Source organism: Pezoporus wallicus, unplaced genomic scaffold (genome assembly GCF_028554395.1).
Source record: "Pezoporus wallicus isolate ANWC-B61680 ecotype Strahan unplaced genomic scaffold, APGP_CSIRO_Pwel_v1 contig_8747, whole genome shotgun sequence".
In the NCBI taxonomy this organism is placed as follows: Eukaryota; Metazoa; Chordata; class Aves; order Psittaciformes; family Psittacidae; genus Pezoporus; species Pezoporus wallicus.
Window position 1 is genome coordinate 154,032 of NW_026641976.1, and position 20,158 is coordinate 174,189.

The following is a 20,158-nucleotide window of genomic DNA, read 5'->3' on the forward strand; positions in this document are numbered from 1 at the left end:
TGGTGGTAGGGGAAGGTGGTTGGGGAAGGTGGTAGGGGAAGGTGAAGCTGCAGTGCCTGTGCCTCTGCAACTCAGAGGGGAAAGGCAGTTTCCAGAAAAGGCTCACAAAATTTATTTCACTGTCTCTGCTAAGATTGGTCCTGAATATAGACTTTGATGAAGAGAAGAGGCTGCTGCAAGGTAGTCTCTGGAAGCGGAAAGGTTTGGCAAGCTTCTTGGGCTCTCCAAAATAATGCGTTAACTTTTTTATTGATTTGAGAAAAATTTGAGGAAGTTAAATGCATTCCCAGACCAAATTGAATCTATATTTCTTCGCAGATAACATGAGTCAGAGCATCTGAATTTGTATTACCCAATATAGTAACCGTGCTCCATCAAAAGATGGATGCTGGGGTAGAACAGCACACTTTCCAAAGTTCCGTTTTAATTACTCGCTCAGAAAAATGATCAAAAAGAAAGACTCTTTCCCGTATATCTGTGACAGCAGGCGGATGAAGAACAGAAGAGGCAGTGAGACTTGTGTGACAACCTGCTGAGCCCTCAGCAGCATGGAACAGCCCCAGGTGGTAAGGACAGTTGTGGAACTTTGACGTTTTAACCTAACACTCTGGAGGGAAGGGATGTCACCCACAGGGACCCGGACAGGCTTCAGAGATGGGCCAGTGACCACATGAAGTTCAACAAGGAACTTTGAGCAACCAGGTCTAGCGGAAGGTATCCCTGCCCATGGCAGGGGGGTTGGAACCAGATGATGTTTAAGGTCCCTTCCAAGCCAAACCAGTCTATGAACCTGTGATTCTACGATTCTATGAACCACACGCATTAAGTCGCGCTTTCAAGCCACCTCCAGCACACAGTTTGAAGGGTGCCTAAGCTGGCAGCCGAGCCCCCTGCCGCGCACCCGGGCTGTCTGCCCCAGTGATTGCTGCTCTCCCCTGCACCCCCCGAGGGGAGCGCTGTTTGTGCCGGCCGCCCGGGGAAAGCGCCAGTCCCGCTCCTTGTGACCGCTGTGTTCTGGGGCCGAGAGGGATAAAGCGGTGGCGGGGTCCGGGCTGTGCGGAATAAGGAGCGCCGGGGACCGGGTACCCGCGGCCGCCCCTAAGGAGCCGCCGCCGCCGCCAGGGGGCGCGGCGCTCTCTCGGATGGGGGAGCCGGGGCGGGGTGGTGGCGCGGGGACGCGTCGCGGGCGCGTCGCTCATTGGCTGGCGCGGGCCGGGCTGATCGCGGGGCGCCGGTTCTTAACGCTCGGTGCGGGGCAGCGGGAGCGCTTTGCCGGTTGGGCTGCTGCGAGCAGGGCTGCCGCCGCCGCCGCTGCGCGACATGAGCGAGGTGAGCCCCGAGGGCGGGACAGGGGGTGCCTGTGGGGAGCACCCGGCAGTGAACGTAACCTTCCCTTTGGGAGAGCGGCTCGGGAGCGGCTGCCCTGGCCGGGAGCCCCTCAGCATCTGCCGTGCCTCAGAGGGGTCCCGGGCTGGGTGGGGAGTCTGAAACGTGTAGCTTCTATTAAACCCTGCCTTCTGATAAACCGCCACAGGTGTGTATGCTCCTTCAGAGCGTAAAGCAAGGGGGTGTTTTGCCTTTTGAAGGACCATATGCACCGGCGCAGAATAATTAACCCTCCCTGCCAATTAATAATCTAAAGATGCATTTAATGGTTTCCTGTGCAGAAAGAGGGATTTAGTAAGTTGTGCTAAAGTTATCTGCTAGAGCTCATGGAAAAAAATGCCCTGTTTGTAGTTGGATGCTGATGTAAACTTTATAAATAGTGTCCTGGGAAGGATTGCAATTAAGGAAAAAATGTAAATAGTGCCAGCCATGTAAGGGTCACTCATACTCTTGTAAAGGAATAAGCTGAGAACTTTCACTTGTGCTCTGTGGGTTGTTTCTTTTTTCTTTTTTCTTTCATTTTTTTTTTTTCCCCTGTGGAAAAGTTATCTGGGGCACAGCAGAATTCTTGTGAACAGTGCTGTCATGCATGATCACTACCTGACAGCACAGTCAATCAGCTGCCGGGCAGGTTCAGCTGGTGGATCTCACAATCTCCAGTGCAGCTCTTCCATTAGGAATCAGTAAAGATGCCTATAACTGTGCCTTACCCAGCACCTGTTATTCAGAGGCTATTTGCTCTTATAAAAGGTCTGCTGCTTCATTAATGAACGGGTATCCCTTTCTTAGCAGCAAGAGTGAAATTAAGAGCAACACCGAAGAAGTTCTGACTAGTTGTTGTGCAGGTGTTAAGATCAGCTGTATTTTTAGATGGGGTATAAACTTGGACAAAAAGCAGTGTATGGGGATTTATGAGGACAAGCTTGCATCTTGGCTTGCAGGTCAGGCCAGATGGGGAGAGCAGAGGAAATCATCATTGTGTTTTTTTTGGTGCTTGAGGGGATCAGGCTGTCTAGGTGTACTGCATCAGGCTGTCGGTGACCTCTCCTTGGCTGTTGCCTGTATTTATATCAACTGGGTAGAATGCATGCACTGTGGGGTTGTTTTTTGTAGTCTCTGCCCCCTTGGCCCCCAGGCTAGCTGAACTATTGTGTGAGATGAAATACTGCTGTTCTACTTCTTAAGATAGCATTCAGGGAAAAATCTTCTAGTGTGGAGTAGTGAATAGGTGATATTGCTGTGCATACTATAACTGTGCAAAACACTTTTTTGTTGCAGCCTTGTACTGAGTTGGATTTACGCAGCAATTACCCCTTAATGGTTTGAATTGAGTTGCTTGCCTTTTGGATTTTGTAAGTCTCAATGAACATCAAGGTCATCCCTAATACCAGCATAGGGGTTCTCTATTTGTAATGTTTCCCTTTGTCTCAGAGCACTATACCTAGCAAACCCTCGGAGCTGGAAAATGTCTCTTTCTCTGGCATAGCACTAAGCCCTGTATGTATGACACTTAGCACTGCACTTGGTGTCTTCAGTGCTGCTGTCATTCAACTGATGATATCGGAGAGTGTATCTCTCACAGCTCCAATGAAGAAAAGCTTCTTCACTGTTACTTTGCCTGTCAGCGATGCTCAAAAGACTGTTCTTTTTCCAAAAGGCAGATGAAAGCAAGTGGGCCACCTCACTGTAAAAGACTGTTAAAAAGGGAGGAAAAAAAGATTAGCAGAAAGCGAGCTCCTTAAATATCTCTTTGTAGTATTTGGATGGGGATCTTGGTGTATTTCACATGTAAGGCTGCAACTGAAAAATATTTCTTTTCTTTGTTTTATTCTGCTAGAAAATATGAGGGCAGACTGATTGACAAGAGGCTCAACTACAGCCATTAAAAGATTATCCCAATAGAATGGTGTTGGGAGGGTGAGAAGGTTTTTTGCTTTATGTTAATGCTTGTCAGGATTTGAGTGGAGCTTGAAATATTGTTGCAGAAATCTCTGAAGAGAGCTTTCATGTCCCTCAAGTTATTTGCTGAGACTTTGCATGGATTCTTAGTTTGGTGCTCCAAGCCAAATTAACTTATTTCCTGTTTAGGGGCAGTGATTACCAGTCTGGTGATAGAGAAAGCTGAAAAGAAGCAGCTGTTATTCTGACAGTAATACTTTTATATTTTGTAGCAGCTAACATTTTTTTTTTTTTTTGTCAGGAAAGATAAAGACATTTTCTACAGAAAGCCTTTACACTTCTTCCTCTGCAATATTTGCCTGAAAATGTGTTTAAGATGCCCTGTCTCTGGGCAAAAGTCTGTCCCTGTAACTAGTCACAGGGAGCTTGAGGTATAAGACTTTATCTAGTACCATTGTGAAACATCATTAGAACTTTCTGCAGCTTAGTTTCAGTGCAGATAGATCTCTTAGCTGTGTGGGTAACTTCTCCATAAAGTCACTGTATACTGAGATGAAATTCGAGGTGTCAAAGTAGCTTTGAAAAATCTGTCCTCAAATAACTAAGGAGCCTTTTCTTTAGGTCTGTAGTTGGTTTTGGTTATTTTAATGAGTCTACAGAGAAGAGCTGCATTGAAAAATATCAGCTACTGCCACAGTGAGCATCCATGAGATGCAGCCCATATGTTGAAGATCTCTGGTCACACAGGATAAACTGGGGGAAGTAGTGTTGGTTAATAGTCTCACAGACCAATGCCAAATCACTGCTCACAGTCAGTTTACTTAGTGAGCCTCTAGACCTGCAACTGGCATAAACTTGATACACCACAGGGAATCCTGTCATCAGTAATTTAATTATCTGATGTTGCAGATGATGCTGGGTCATGGTGACAGTAGGGCACAAAGGTTCACAAGAAATGTTTTGGCACACAAACATTTTTACAACATTCACTGCCCCTCTTGCCTACTGTGTTGAATGATTCTGGCTGTCATCGGGAATCAGGTCTGGACTTGGGGAGGAGTGTAGCAAAACAATATGGTGTTGCATCCCTGGTTCAGGGATGAAGCACATGTGTCAGGAGTCAGACCTTAAAATAGCATTAGCATAGGTTGCCTTGTTGGATGCATTTATTTACTTTTGGTCTTAAGGATCAGAGTGGTACTGCTGGTGTAGGGAAGGGGCTGAGCTTTAACAGGTGCCTGATTTTGAGAGAGCCACTGGCTCATGTGCCTGATGCTCCTGTGACTTAAGAGCTTGCATTGGAAGTTGGAAGAGGGTTACACAATGTAAGTGAAGTACCGTGCTGATTGCTAGGGTGCTGATGCGCACCACTTAAAGCAGAGTTGGGGCCAGCACCTTTGTGTATTTGAAGAACAGCCTAGGGACCAGACAGTAGCAAGAATATTCCATCTTTCATTTTAAATAGGTGTCAAGCAACCAAGCATGTGAAATTTGTTAAGATGTGAGAGAGCTGTTAGGGGCTTGATTCCATAGTGTGCTTAGGTCTCTTAGCTGGTGACTTGATCTCTGTGTGAATGCAGAGTTTTGGTCGGGCTTTGAATACAAAGAGCAGCAGGTCTTGTTTCTTGGAGCTACAGCAAGATTTCCCTTTGCTGTATATTGTTTCTGGGCTCTTGGATCCTGCCGCAATTGCTGTGTTGTGTCCACCTTCTGAAGGATCATGAAGGTTGCCCGTGTGCCCTGTAATAGGGGTGCACAGAGCACACATCACGTACTTATCCAGTCAGCTCTCCATTGCAGCCTGGAGTACTGAATCTTTGTTTTGGAGCTGAGATCAGCTTCAGTGGGAGATACCTAGCTAGTCAAATCAGTGAAGATGGAAGCTTCACTGGAAAGTTGACATAACAAAGATGTCTTTCTGAAAATTGAGCTTCACCAGTCCTTGAGGTGTGCATGCAAGATAGCAGTCATCAAGGCAGTCTCTGCTGTGGCTGTTTTCAAAACCAGTAGTACCACCTGGCCTGGTCATTTGGGCATGCCTGTAAACTGGCAGAGTAAACAGTGTGTGTCCTTTTTCCTCAAGATTGAGGGAAGGACCTGGAACAGATCTCTATCACTCTGGGCACGTGTGCCCAACAGGAGCCTGTTGGAGAAGGAGAGGCACATGTCAGAGCATGAAACATTGGACATACGTGGAGTCTTCTGTCTGAAACTGTAGCTGGTTTAGGTACTTAGATGGGAAAACTGGTGTTCTTTCATGAGTTGCTCCCCTGAGTTCAGTTGAAGCCATACCGCTGGAATTGTATTTAGGGTTTTAGAACCAGATGTATCTAAACACTGAAGTGAGGATTGTACGCAGATAATCCTGGTAGCACTAAACCAAAGAACTGGTGTTTGTAGGGGAAACACATGCTCTGTTTGTTTGGAGGAGCTCCTGTTCTCCTGTGTGGTGCTTGCAGTTCTGGGGGTGTGTCTGAGTCAGCCAGTCATCTTGAGTGGTGGAGGGGCTCTTCTGGATGCACTTCTCAGGTACTGCTGTGGTCCCCAGCTGTTAACTAGTGGCCTCACAGAGGCTGTACCCACAATAAGTCCAAAACTGTAAAGATCTAAAAAGTGCAGCAAGAACATGGCAGGGTGGAGGAGGAAGTTTTGCAGCTGTTACAGGATGGGGGTGGAACAGATAAGGCACATGAACATCAATTTTTAATTTTAGCCCACATCTATTTATTAGCTGAGTGGTAAATTGCAGCTCAAAACAGAAGGAGAAAAGGAGAATGGTAAGTTTTAAGTTGGTCACTTTGCCTACTCCTTTCATCAGTGTGGTTTCAGTGGGATCAAGCATCTTCTAAACCAGCATTTAGAAGTGATGTTGGAAATTGATTTTCATTTGGTGAAACTGGCAGATGTGTCTTTTAGAAGTGCACAGGCTTTCTTGCAATGTTTAGAATGCCAGAAGATTCAAACACCACAACACTTTAATAAAAGATGGTTAGTTTTAATTGTATGCTTCGGGTGTCATGCTTCCCTGCAAAAGAGTAACTTAAAGCAAAATATATGCATTTGTAAAGTAGGAAACCTCCATCCTTCCTACTGCTGTACTTGATGAGAGGATATCATTTCAGGCTGTAAAAGTGTATTAGTTTCTAGCCCCATTGGTGAGCTTATAAGAGTTATCTTCCAAGAGTTTCTACATTAACTAGATCATGTTAATGATGAAATCTGGTGTATAGTAGCAATTAACTTCCACAGGAACAGTGGTGGCCTGTAATAGGTCATCAAATGTTGCTGGGTATTTTTTATTAATTTGAATAAAATATTTGATTTCCTGGCCACTATTTGCTATTGTCTTCCTTGCTTTTTTTTTCCTAGGGATGACTTCTGAAATGTGTCAGTGTTCACATGTTTTACCTCTTCACTGCAACTTTGCATGGAAAGTAATAGTGCCTAGGGCTGGATACTGTGTATGTAAATCGTGAGACACCCACTTCTTGGCCAAAGAGGCTTGGGAGAAGGAGGCTGCATGCATCAGAGGAAAGCTGTGCTTTTCTTTAGCCTGTCGGTTGCAGGAACCTTAAATTCACTGAGCTGTGTAATGCTTTCTTCTCTGCAAGGCAGAGGATCTTCTGATGAAGATGAATAACATACATTCTAACTCTAAGAGGTGTTCTGTTTCTTTTTCTTCCCTTGTTTGGACATTTGGTTTCTAAATAAAGAAATCCCATGGTAGATAGGTAGAAACTAGATTTAACAATAACTAAAAAGTCCTTTTCCCCCTTTTTCCTCTACTTTTAATTAAGAAAAATAAGTTTTAATTTCCCTTATGGAAGGAGATGGAAGAGACAGACTATATAGGCTACTTTTCTCTTAATAGGAAAATAAATGACAGTCTTGACAGAATAAACTTGGAGCAAGCAAGTTGCAGAAGAGTTGCAATTGTGAAACTTGTTAGTAATGACAGGATTTGATGTCATGATTTAACTCCACTCTTCATGTCTGCTCTGAGACCAGACTAGCCTGCTTACAGGGAAACTGGGAAAGTGTCACATACGCCAGATCTTTGCTGCTGTCTCATCTGATCAGTTTATACAAAGGGGGATATATCCCTATTTTATGCACTAACATGGAATTTGGAAGAAGCACAAGTTTAGTCAGAGAAGAAATGAAAATTGTCTGCCTACATGCCTTGAATATTAGTTACAGCTGAGCTGCCTTTTCTCCTAAAGGGAAAAGTATTAATTTACAGCCACTGAATGTTCTTACATTATCACCTTAGTATATAGTGCATGATCCATGATCTTAAGTAGTGGTGCAGCTGATACTGTGGGTACTGTGACAGTAGACAGACTGATGGCAGAGATCTCTTGTTAAGGCTGGAAGTAAGAAACAAAAGGGAAGGGTGGGGGGGAGAGCCCCCTGCAACTGTGAAAGGTGGTGCCCTTCTCTCTGATTTTGCAGACTTCAAGGATTCTTGGACAGAGATAAAAAGCTGGTGAGAAGGGTGGCACCAGATATGAGGGCTTTGGATATACTAACGTGTGAAGAGACAGAGCTAACCGTTACACTGTATGCAAGTGTATATTTAGTGTGTTTAACATGGACTCTTAGTGTCCAAATGCCTGACAAAAAAGTGGCTGCATGGTCACTAGCCATATTTGCAGTTCCTTGGCTGGCAGGTTTTATTCTAGCTGTGCTGTGGAGCCAGCTGCGGGATAGTGCTAGCAGGATTAGAAAATAGATAATAGATCTAGTTGAACCAAGTAGTAGAATGGGAGAAATCTGAATCAAATGTTCAGGTTATAATGGTTTCAACTGAGAAGGTCATGTTGAATCACAGCACAATGCAAGTCTCCTAAAAATGAAGGAGGAGAGGGGAGACCTGTAAAGATCCTGGTTAGCTCTACAGACTGGTCTAGATGTATTTGTAGAGACTTTAAGTGCACATTTTCTGGGAATGATGGAGCATGGCTCAGGAATGTTCAAGCTAGCACTGGCTAGGGCTATCCCTGGAAACAGGACAGTGTTATGCTAAAGTTTGTTAAGCTTGACAAGAGTTAGCAGGATCTTCTGAAGTGAGTCACTAAGACATCTGGAGCAGTCCTGTCAAGTCATCGTCTCCTATAGAAACTAATAGGATTGCACATGAAAAGCAGTTTTTTCACGGAAGCAGACTCGGTTTAGTAGAGGGTGGAGGAGAACTTTCAAGGAAACCAAGGACTTGCTCAGCTTCAAAATCGCTGGGCAGGGTGATGGAAAGCAGACAGTACCCATTGCTAATGCCTGGGTGACTTGCATCTCCATGAGTCCTCTGTGACCTGTAAAATGAGCTTTGCTATCCAGCTGATATCACTAGTCTGGGTGCCTGGCTGTCCATTTGCCTTGGTGATGCTTTTTTCTTTATGAATTTGACACTAGAGGGAAAGAAAGATATTGAAATTGTAGTTGGCAGCACTCTGACTACAGGAGAAGATACATTTCAGGGGAAAGGGTATCAAGGTCATGAAAACTAAATCAGTGCAGGTGTGTAAGCAAGCAGATGAGGCAGAAATTAATATCTGAGGGCATCTTTGATTTCTTGAGGGTTTTGGTGATGCTTGACCTTTTCCTAGTGACACTCATGGTAAGAAGGAAGATCACTGATTTGCGAGAATGTGAAAGTGCTGTGATGCCTATAAAAACACAAAAAGTTTGGCTTTAATGAATTGGTATTTCTGTTCCAGATTTGGTCAAGTGATCCACCCCAGATAGGTACCACTATGCACACACTAGCGTACCTTTGTTCCTCTGCTGAAGATCTGTGTGTGATTCAACAAAGCTCTCCAAAAGTGGTAGGGTGGAGTTAGGTTAGGTTTGATCAGATGAAAGAGTGCTCCCTTCTACTAGGGCACGAGAGAGCTGAGCTTTTCAAATACCAGGTGGACTTCCCTGTAAAAGAGACCAAACAATGTGAGTACAAACTTCATCAGATAGGTCCAATGTAATGTGGTGATGGAGAGAAGCCTGCCTGAGATGAGCTAGAGTGTAATGCCCAGCTAAATGTGAAAACACATTTGAAAATGTTAAAGTCAAAGGTTGGACTTTAAGGTTGGACAAGGTCAGGTGGGGCAGCAAGGGAGAGGTACAGAGGCAGAAAAATAATTCTCATAAGAAATCACAAGTTTCTTTTTGATTTGAATCTTAGGACTTTTCATTCTCTAGCTTGAATGTTTCCAGTAATGGGATTCTTGCTGTCTCTTTCTCTTGTAACAAATATGCTTCTTTCAAATAAAAAGAAACTTTGTTTTACAGTACCAGGTACTCTGCATGTTGACTCTTAAGCATATAATTTTTACACTAATTTAAGTACTCTGAAGAGTGACTTCTATATGAAATTAAGAGGTAGTATGTGGTGTTCGAGAAAGAAATCTGAATGATGCTGAAATCTGGTTCCTTGAATTCCAAACATGTAGAATGTGAAGTAAAGCAAGAGGGAATACAAACTGCTACAAATTAAAAGTATTAACTTGATAGGGAAGGAGGAGGAAGAGCATACTAAGTAATAGGGGATGCCTAGACAGGCAGCCTTCTGCAGATGACATGGTGGAAAAAGAAGACACTCAACTTCTTAGCTGCCTCAAGTACCCCTACTGCACTGTGATCCGACAGATACACCCTCACCACTGGAAAAGAGAGCAAACACATTGTTGGCTTGGCACACTTTAAAATGCATGTGCCAGCAGCACACATGGGCTGCAGTTTAAGCAGGACAGCCCAATGCCTAAGGCAGGCCAGCTTCATGCCAATTTTAATTTGCCAGTCAGACTTGGCAAACTATCACTTCTTTCCTTCAGCATATTTTTGCAAGATACTGGACAGAACTAACACCTAAGCCAAGCTGAAAGAACCTCTTAAATTAGATTACAGGAGATCCTCTATTTCACAGGGCTCTTATAAAGCAGTACTTTGCTTGGACTAACAGCTTGGTGCATTTCTATCCTGGAACTGGACTAACATGATGGATCCACAGGTAAACAGTGGTAGCAAAAGATTTAGCATTAGTTTTGTAAAGAGCAAAAAAACCCACCACAAAACAAACAAACAAAAGCCCCCCAAAATCCCAGAAAAAAAATAATTAAAAAGCCAACAAAAAAACCCAAACAACAAAGTTCAGATTATCTGAATTCCAGCAATATTTTGTGGTCATGCCATGTAAGTCCTTAATAGATGTTTTTGTCTAACTGCAATGTGTCAGGCAGTAGTGCTCAGCTGGATCTAAGTGGCTCTGCTGTCTGCGTGGAACTTCTAAGGAATGTATTTTCTGTCTAGTTACAGGATGGGTATGTTAGAATATTAACAAAATGAATGCATGACTTTTTCTGGAGGAGCACGTTAATGCCTTTCTTGAATGGCATCGCATGATGACTTGCCCTGTTCATGTGAATAAGTTACATATGTGAGGCACATAAAGCAGAATGTAGCCTGATACATAATAGACAGAAGAACTGACTGATGACTACTTGGAGTGGAGAAACTTGCAAATTTTCACTGAACTCGAATTGAAAAACAGATCTGTGGAGGGAAAGTGTTTGAAACAATAGAGGGGAGCTCTTGCTGAATCTGCCTGACCACATTTCCCTGCACTTGTTCTACAGCTAGGGCCCTGCAGGAGCTGTAGAGCATTTAGTCTTAGGGCAGGTAACCTTGTGGGTCTGTCCTGGAGCTGAGGACCCTGGGAGCTACCTACAGCTGCTCAGTGAAGACTGCTTTCTTATCTTTTATGCTACTATTAACAGTGAAAAGTGGTAGTGGCATTGAGTTTGACTGAGCATCTACAAGGTCCCAGGAGCTTCTGGCTTCCAGAAATCTCTATTTTTTGGGGGCTAGCTCTTTGGCAGAGCTAGTGATCTGGCTTTTCTTCTGCTCCCTGTGTGTGAGTGTATTTGATTGCTCTCCCTCATTCGTGGCAATCAAGGTGACCTTGTGCATCACCCTGTCCATCTTCCTTTTTAGTATGGCATGGTTGTTTCTGATTGCTTGGCTGCGGTTTGCACTCGTAGTGCCAGGACAGCTTTCCGCTGGACTGCACCACACTTCAAAGAAAGCAGCTCCCCTAAAGTCTCAGGGGGCGATTTCTGATAGAGGTTTGAACTACACAGCACAAATCCTCTGTCAAGCAAGGCCCCATTTCGAGGCAGCTTCAGCAGGCGATTCAGGGTTTTCCTTGCATGAATCTCCTTATGGCACAGAGCCAGAGATAACAGGTTTGAGTCATCCCTCTGTGCAGTCCCTGGGCAGGATGTGTTGCCAAAGCTGCAGCATGCAGTCAGTCCAGTGATTCCCCTGCTACTGGAATAGCCCTAAAGAACCTGTCATAACCACAGATGACTGGGGGCTGCTCAGTGTTGCTCTCTGTGACCAGACTGGCTGCCCAGGGGTTTGAGGCATAGAGTAGCTGATGCATAAACATCCTTGCCACTTAGTATTTCTCTTGTCTTGAAAATCAGATGGTTTGCCTTAGGGTGAAGGCAGAAAGTTTCTTTGCATAGCAACTTGAAACTGCTATAATTAATACTTTTTAGGAACCTAGCTGTCCAGTGCAGCCTAACAGACTGCAATAACATCTGTTATCTGCTGAAGTATGTATGGAAATAGGAACAAAATGAGAACAATTTTTTTTTAAATTGTATAACTGGAAATAAACAAAAAAAACAATGAAAAAAGTGCCAGAATTTTTGCAGTCTGGGAAGGAGCCGTCTGTTTTAATAATGACAGCAAATATGATCAGATATGCGGCAATTTGTCAGTGCAGACTTTTGCCATTAATAATCCAAGCTGTCCCTTGAAGACAGCCTCTAACTCAATTACAGCTGGGTTTATAGCTCAGCAAATTAAATTACCTTAAACTTCAGACGGGTTTGGAAGAATGAAATAAAAAATAAATTTTTGTTACCAAAACACTATCTGTAATCTGCCATATTCTGTCTAGGCAAGGATCCTGACCCCCTGATTGGCTTAGGGAACTCTTCCTATCAGGGGATGCTAATATTAAAGAATACCCAAGATACTGTCTGAATTCAGGTGCTTTTCCCAGATCCCCAGGGTTCTGATTTGCTCCTAATCAAATCCCTGTCAGCATTCAAGGCCAGGTTGGACAGAGACTTGAATTATGTGGTCTAGTGTAAGGTGTCATTGCCCATGACAGGGGAGTTGGAAGTAGATGATCTTAAGGTCCTTTCCAACCCTAACTGTTCTATGATTCTTTGATTAACTGTCTTTATTGCCTTTACAGGTGGCCATGGGTTATAATTTAGGCTGCATGGATGTACCTGTGTTGCTTCACATTTTGCTCTGTTGCAGAGTAAAGATTGCTTAAAGGCAATCACACAACACAGAGAGATACCTCATGGTATGAAACACTGACTTGCTCTGATTTTCAGTTCCCATAAAAAAATTGCAGAGCCTCCCCCCACCATGGTACCATCTGCTGATTGTTCCATTGTCCTGGTATTACTGTGGATCAGAGACATCAACTGTGTTACTGAAATGATCAAAAGAAACAGTTAAAATACGTATCTCTTTTCAGCTGGATCATTTCAATGTTTTCAACACAGCTCTGCTGAAGGGTTATTTTTAACTTGAATAATTTTAGTGCTCATATTTTTTGCATGACCTTGCAAACAATTGTATCAAAACAAATGAGGCCTTGGGGATGGAAAGGTGTGGCTGGATTGGGCTAGACTGGGAAGTGGGAATTCTTAGGGTCGATTTCCTGCCTAAAAAATGCCCTTTCTGGCACAATAGTGCCAAGTCTGATGCTACCAATAGATAAGAAATAATAGGAGAAAAAAAGAAGAGACCAGCTTAATCTCAGTCATTTTTCATTTATGACATCTAGTTTAATCAATTTTTATGTAATTGAATTATTCCTTTTGGGTTACCTTAGTAATTCCCTTTATCAATTTTCTGTGTAATTAAGATATGGGCTATATCGCTCATCTGCAAAGGAAAGCTGAGGTAATTTTTTTGGCAAGTGGTGTGAGAAGCCTTATTCTGTAGTTGATTTTACCCTCTTTGCCCTTTGTTATACAAAACCTAATATGTAGTTTAGAGAAATTTGAGCACCGCACTGAGGTTCCAACTCTGCTCATAAGAGTGAGTCTGCTGAATTGAAGACAGCTACTTGTCCACATATGAGTTACCCAGTAAATAAGCCTTGCAGGATCAAATCCTCCATTTCCTGTGGAAAGAGGGATTACTTCTCATGGCTGGCACGGTAATTAACAGGATTTGGGAAATACATTCTTGCAGCTGCTTTCAAAATTAACTTCAAAGATTCCATTAATCCCTGTCTTGGAAAAAAAAAAAGTAATTACAATGCCTTTGGAGAAATATCTGCTTAATAACGTTTTAATTCAAAATATGCTAATAACCTAAATATTAAGCAAGCTACTGTTTGCGCTAATTATGTTGATTACATTTGGTACTGGTGTAAATATTCTGTTTAGAACAGTATATTGGATCTGAGCACAAAATCAGCAGGTTCTCACTGTGGAATTTATAAATTACACCACATCATTGGTGAAAGTGGGACACTGGGAAAGCTTTTCTGTACTATTAGAATATATAAAACCAGCACTGTAAGTGGGTTCTTGCATCTCAGGTAGTGATTCTCTGCCCGTTTTCATTAGGTTCTCCTTATTTAACTTTAAAGTGTGCTGCGTGCTGAAGCTTGCTCTGTGTACACTCGGAAGTGCCTATTCTGAGGACTTTCCTCAAGCCAAAAGCTCTATCTGGATGAAAGCAAATTGCACCTCCTGAATCGAAGCAAATACCCTAATTCTGTGGTCAATCCTCTTAAGGCATTCTGCCCATTGGGTGTAGTATGCATTTTTTTATAGACACATAGATGTGTTTTACATGGACAATGACCACATTGCAAACAAAATAACCTAGAAGCAGGGACTGCAATCCTGTCTTTCAACTACTCTGAGAAGCCCCAGATTCAAGGTTACTCCTTCAATTTCCATTGGTTTTTCTGTGCCTTGTCCAGTGCATCAACAGGAGGGCCATGGCCTTCTACCAGCACACTTTCCTCTACTGTTTTATGGGAGTTGTGAATTCACCCTGAGTAAACAGTACCTAAACCTGCATGCCATCCTTCCTGGGGAAGTGCAGCAACCAGTGCATAAGCTGTCAATCTCATTAATAGTCTGCTTTTCACACAGTCTGCAGCTTGTATTGACAGTTATACCTTGAGTATACTGCTTTCCTTCTCTGTGTGAAAGTAGTGTTTGAGATTTAATTTGCACCAGTGTAAATGACTGTCAAAGATGCAAGGATATGAATGCTGAGGTTTAGCTTGTATCCTTTATTAGAAACATGAAAGGAAATTGTAAAGATATTGGATCTTGCCCATATCATTGCAACAGCAAGAGCCAGGCACTGATCCACAGTGTCTAGAAGGAAAAACATCTGTAGTTGTTCACAGCCTTTCTAATTTCTGACAAATATTATGTGGTTTTCTAGGATGATAATGTGTATGTGTGTGCATACTTAATATGCCTTCAGCAACTACAAAAGCCATAGAAAAGCAGCGTTGGTCACTCCCAACTTTTAGCCACTTCAGTCTGAATCCTATCAGTTCATCTGAGTCTACCTGTGGAATTTTAATTAAAATAGCTATAGGAGAGCCGTAATAAAATTAAGTAGAATCAAGAGCTAATGAAGTGTAGCACTGATTGATCCATGAAGATAATTATAAACACTGTCAAAGTGCCAGCGATTGTTTCATTTTAAGAGCCAGTATTGAAAGGTGGATCCTGGCACTCTTGCTCTGGCAATATTATTCTGCCTGGCAATGCAGGACAGCCAGAAAACTGTCTGTATAAAGGAGCATACAAAGAAGGTGTGACATAGATGAGAGCAGAGGACGTATCCTAAAAAAAGTGAGATCATAGGGTGAGAGCAGACAGGGAAAAGTGGTGTTCTCCAGAAAGCTACTTCTACCAGAAATGTAAACTTAGCCATAACCAGGAGTGTACTCCTTCATACTGAAATATATGTTGATAAATGTATCTGGATGTCACAGAAGCTGGTTTGGGGTTTGCCCTCTGGCTGTATTGCAGACCAGTTCTAAGACTACTTATAACAGGAGGGAAGGAGTGAAACAGCAGAATCTGTGTGTGGCTCTCCAGCAGCACACCTTTTTTTTTTCCTCAGCTGTTTATCTTCATGCTTTTTGCTGTATAATACCAAAAACCACAGTGGTGCTAAAGTTCCATTCCCATTCCTTTAGAGGCGAGGTATCCCTGCAGCATCAGTCTTTCTGTCACAGCAGTGTTACTTTTTCCGCTCTTTATCTTAAACTTTCTTTCTTTTATCTTAATCTTTATCTTATTTTGTATGTCTTATTACCAAATTATTTACTGTGTTGTGGTTAAGAGTAATATTTTCCGTACTTAACTATGTGCAATACTGAATGCTGTTGTTTCAAGTCAATACATAACATTGGCAAGAGGTTGTCAAACATAAAGAAGCGGAAATCCCTAGTAAAGAAGAGTTTAACCTAATTGGTCAGATTGAAATCATGAATTCTACTATCCTTTTATTCCAGGTCACACAGCTGCCTGGTTCTTGCCCCTGCTAATAGTTTGGAACTTCATTTAGTTTCTGACATACAGCTTATGTTCTTTGCTAGAATGTGAAAGGCAATTGTAAAAATCTGATTGATTTCAGTTTGCTCAGGATATCACCTCATTGCATAATTAATGTCAAGTGGCATGTACGAATAATGCATTGAGCTACTGGCAATAGCTGCTGCTTCTCTCAACACCCACTGTTTGTTTATAAAATGTTAGATATATCTTGAGGCTTTTTTGTGGTTTCCTTTTTTTTTGTTTTTTTTTTTAATAGAAAATTTATACCTAGTGTTCAAAAAAAACCAAAACAAAAACTAAAAACATGGAAAAATCTGGGCTCTTAGAACCAAGAGCTTTAAATATAATATACCTGGACAGGAGGTACACAGGAAAGGAGGCTGTGTGAAGTATGTAGTCCTGCATTTCACAGAACCATAGAATAGTTAGGGTTGGAAAGGACTCCAAGATCACCTAGTTCCAAACCCCCTGCCATGGGCAGGGACACCTCACACTAAACCATGTCGCCCAAGGCTCTGTCCAACCTGGTCTTGAACACTGCCAGGGATGGAGCATTCACAACTTCCCTGGGCAACCCATTCCAGTGCCTCACCACCCTCACAGTAAAGAACTTCTTCCTTATATCCAATCTAAACTTCCCCTGTTTAAGTTTTAACCCATTACCTCTTGTCCTGTCACTACAGTCCCTAATGAAGAGTCCCTCCCCTGCACCCTTGTAGGCCCCTTTCAGATACTGGAAGGCTGCTATGAGGTCCCCACGCAGCCTTCTCTTCTCCAGGCTGAACAGCCCCAACTTTCTCAGCCTGTCTTCATACAGGAGGTGCTCCAGTCCCCTGATCATCCTCGTGGCCCTCCTCTGGACTTGTTCCAACAGTTCCATGTCCTTTTTATGTTGAGGACACCAGAACTGCACGCAATACTCCAGGTGAGGTCTCACAAGGGCAGAGTAGAGGGGCAGGATCACCTCCTTCGACCTGCTGGTCACGCTCCTTTTGATGCAGCCCAGGATACGGGACTCCTGTAAGTCTCTCCTCCTTCATAAGTCTCCTGTGTTTTTAATTTTTAGCTTTCAGGAAGTGTGCATGCTAGTGTAATGTCCTCAAAATCCTACTATGGGGAAACTAAATATACAATGAGTATTGAGGCAGTAATGGTTATATGATAAGTATGCTTTGGGATATACCTATGCCTGTAGTCCAATGAACCTCACTGTAATAAGTGAAGACTGGCCTGTAAGAAATTTTTCTCATGCTGTTCCTGGATATAGTCAACCTTAATTGTCCTTATCTGAGGAACTGTGCAAGAAGTATTTAGGGCTAAAAAGCAGCAGAAATTGCTGATTGGTCTGCTGTTGACTAGGAAGCTTTCCTTACGTGGAAAACATGGGAAGTCCTTAAGCAGATATTTACAGTAACATTTTTATCTGCAGAAAGCTATGAATTTGTAAAATGTAGTTCTTGGTACTCTTTTCATTTTAAGGGTAAAGCAGCTGAACTCTTCAAAGCAAAAGACTGAAAAAAATAAGGTGCTTATGAAACAGTTCAGTTTGAGTCAATTTCCATCTCTTATGGAGAAAATTTTATACGGAGAGCAGATGGTAGTGCAGAATAAAGGTTTGCTTGGCACACAGCTGGCTGACCCACAGCCATTTTTGTGCTGCATAGTACCAATGTGTATTTCCTTTTGTCAAAGCCTAGGGATGGATCTGGTAGCGAAACAAGGCTTAAGAAAAGCTTAGGATATGTACAGACTTCACTGCTGTTCCTCTTGTCAGTGAGTACAGAACATCCTAATAACATTTCAAATGTGTCAGTTAAATTATTTTTTCATCCTGAGTCAAGTCAATTATTTTTTCATCCTGAGCCAAGTCTACACTGACTCTTTCTGCTATTCACTTCACAAAAACTTTCCACTGTTTCTATTCTTTTAATTCTGCTCTTGGATATTCCTTCTTTCTTTGATATAGAAACAATATGCTTTTGAAAATTTGCAGCTGCTGCTTTACTGAGATATAGCCCTGCTGTACATTGTTAGCCCTGCACTGAGATGAAGCAGCAGAATAATGTTATTACTGTAAGGGCCTGTTTGTCAAAGAACTTTCTGGCAGTTTCATGTCCCTGATCTTGGGCCTTCTGTGGCTCACTGGAGGAACAAAACAACCCCTGTGCCCCTGAAAATTCTGTAATCACCATGTGACTACAATCCTGAATACTGAGGTGCTAACTGGAAGCATAACTGAAAAGGTCAGGCTATTTGAAGACAAGAATGTAAGATTAAAAGCAAAAATCAGGCTTGGGGGCAAAGGAGGGGCTAGAAGAGTTGCTCGAAAAGCTGGTGCAGTGCTTTAACATTCTTCTTGAAAAGCCCTCTGAGCTACAAATTCACTTTTGACCTTCGTTTTTATACCTAGGGGACTAACTTGTTATAGTTTTCATACCATGTTAACTAGCTGCTGTGTATAGCACTGAGAATTTAACAGAAAAAATAAACTTCTTACTGGGATTTTGGGCATATAGCAGTAGCCCTTTTTCCTTCCTCTTCTGACAAATTGGGAGTAACTGATTTTTGGAGATGCTTTTAATGATGTGCCTTTGGTGTTCTGTAAAACCACAGAGTATAAAAATATAGCCCCAAGCAGTCATAAACTGTGTTTGCTCCTATGCAACATAGCAACAAAACTGTTTATCCTGTTTTATTGTATAATCATTATGGTTTTGCACTCATGCTCATTTTGGCTCGGGTGTTTGTTCCTTGATGTCTAGTGGAAGGTTTATTCAATGGTGCTTTCATAGTGCTTGCCTTAGAAAATGATGGGGAATTTTAGAAGCAATCTTTTGAATAAAGGAAGCTAGTTGCAAGTTACAGGAAACAGACTGCTTTCATATTTTAAACTATTGTCAATAACTTGGGGACTTTACCAGTTTTTGGAGGGCTGTTCACTTCTGCTTGAAAATACTCCTAGTAAATCCTCCTCATGTTTAGACCTCTGTGCTCCCAGTGACGTTAAAGAACTAACCTTTGTTTTGCAGCCTGTGGTAGCATCTTGAAATCTGGCAAAAGAAGCAAGAGCTTCCAGCTTCTAATAATAAGTGTCTTAAAAAAATAGCTTTAAAATGTAGCTCCACTGAATATGTTGAAATAAAAGACTAAAGGCTTTGCAGGTGGATGATCACATTGTATATGGTGTTTTCATAAGCTTCAGTCTGTTATTAATGAGAAACTGATTTTCACTTTCAAATCTACAGCACACACTTGGAAGACAGCACAGTGTTTATAGATCAGAATATGTATATAGCTGAAAGAAAAGCTATCAGAAGCTCATTTGGCAGATTTTCAGGCTTCAGTCTGTGTATGTCACTGATCAAATGAATGGCTGTAGAATACTTAGAATGATTTCAGACTTAAAGAAAAAAATCTTGACCTTATGAATAGAAAAACCTTCATTGATCAAAGCCAAGTTTTCTATTAGTTTTCTTTGATAACTTTCTCCTCTCCCTGAGGGGAGATCATGAGACAAGAAATAAATGTGTGGATTCATATTCCAGCTCTTCATCAATAGTAGACCAAACCTGACAGGTATAGCCTAGGGAGGAAAGAGAAGCTTTCATAAAGGCTAAGTAGCACAGCCTGAAAGACTCAAGAAATAAGACAACTTGAAAAGCACTTAAAAATGAACAGAGAAGGAAAAAGCAATATAGTTGCTATTTTTATAGACAAGAAAATACCAGTATTTTGGGGCTTTTTGGGAGGCCCCAGTAAATTAACCCTAAAATCTATTTTCAAATGTGGATTGAAATTTAAATACAGAAATATTAACCAAACTTTAAATGAAGGCATAAAGGTTAATATCTTCAGCAGAACTGGTTGTTGGGTGGATTTATTGATTTCTGGCTGTTGGAAAGTTCTGCTTTTGTAAAAGACGTTTATCCCTTTAGAATCCCTATCTTTGTTATCAACCAAGTTTTCTCTTCTGTCATAAGTCTGAGGTTCCAGGGAGAAACAAAATATATTTCCATTGTATGTGGGGACTGCAGCTGTAGTTATAGACTCAGAGCTGTTTTCTCTAGGGATGCTCTGTCTCACTGCACAAAGTGAGAGATGGGGCAGAGCTGGTAGAGAGAGATGCACTGAAGTTTGCCACAGAGTTGAAAAATCCACCGCTGGCCTGTGGATGCACTATAGACCATATTTGGCTCTTTTGTATTCTCCTGAGGGGTTTGAAGAGCTTTCTCTTCCCCTCT

General features: G+C 42.2%; 1 protein-coding gene across 1 annotated transcript in view; it reads left to right on the forward strand.

Annotated features, from left to right (window-relative positions):
* Positions 1–1,191: 1,191 nt before the first annotated feature.
* Positions 1,192–20,158, forward strand: part of PCP4 (Purkinje cell protein 4) — a 51,857-nt gene continuing 32,890 nt past the window's right edge. The window contains exon 1 of the mRNA XM_057426386.1: positions 1,192–1,329. Coding sequence (XP_057282369.1) covers positions 1,321–1,329 — 9 coding nt within the window. The 5' untranslated portion in view covers positions 1,192–1,320. The remainder of the gene's footprint in view (positions 1,330–20,158) is intronic.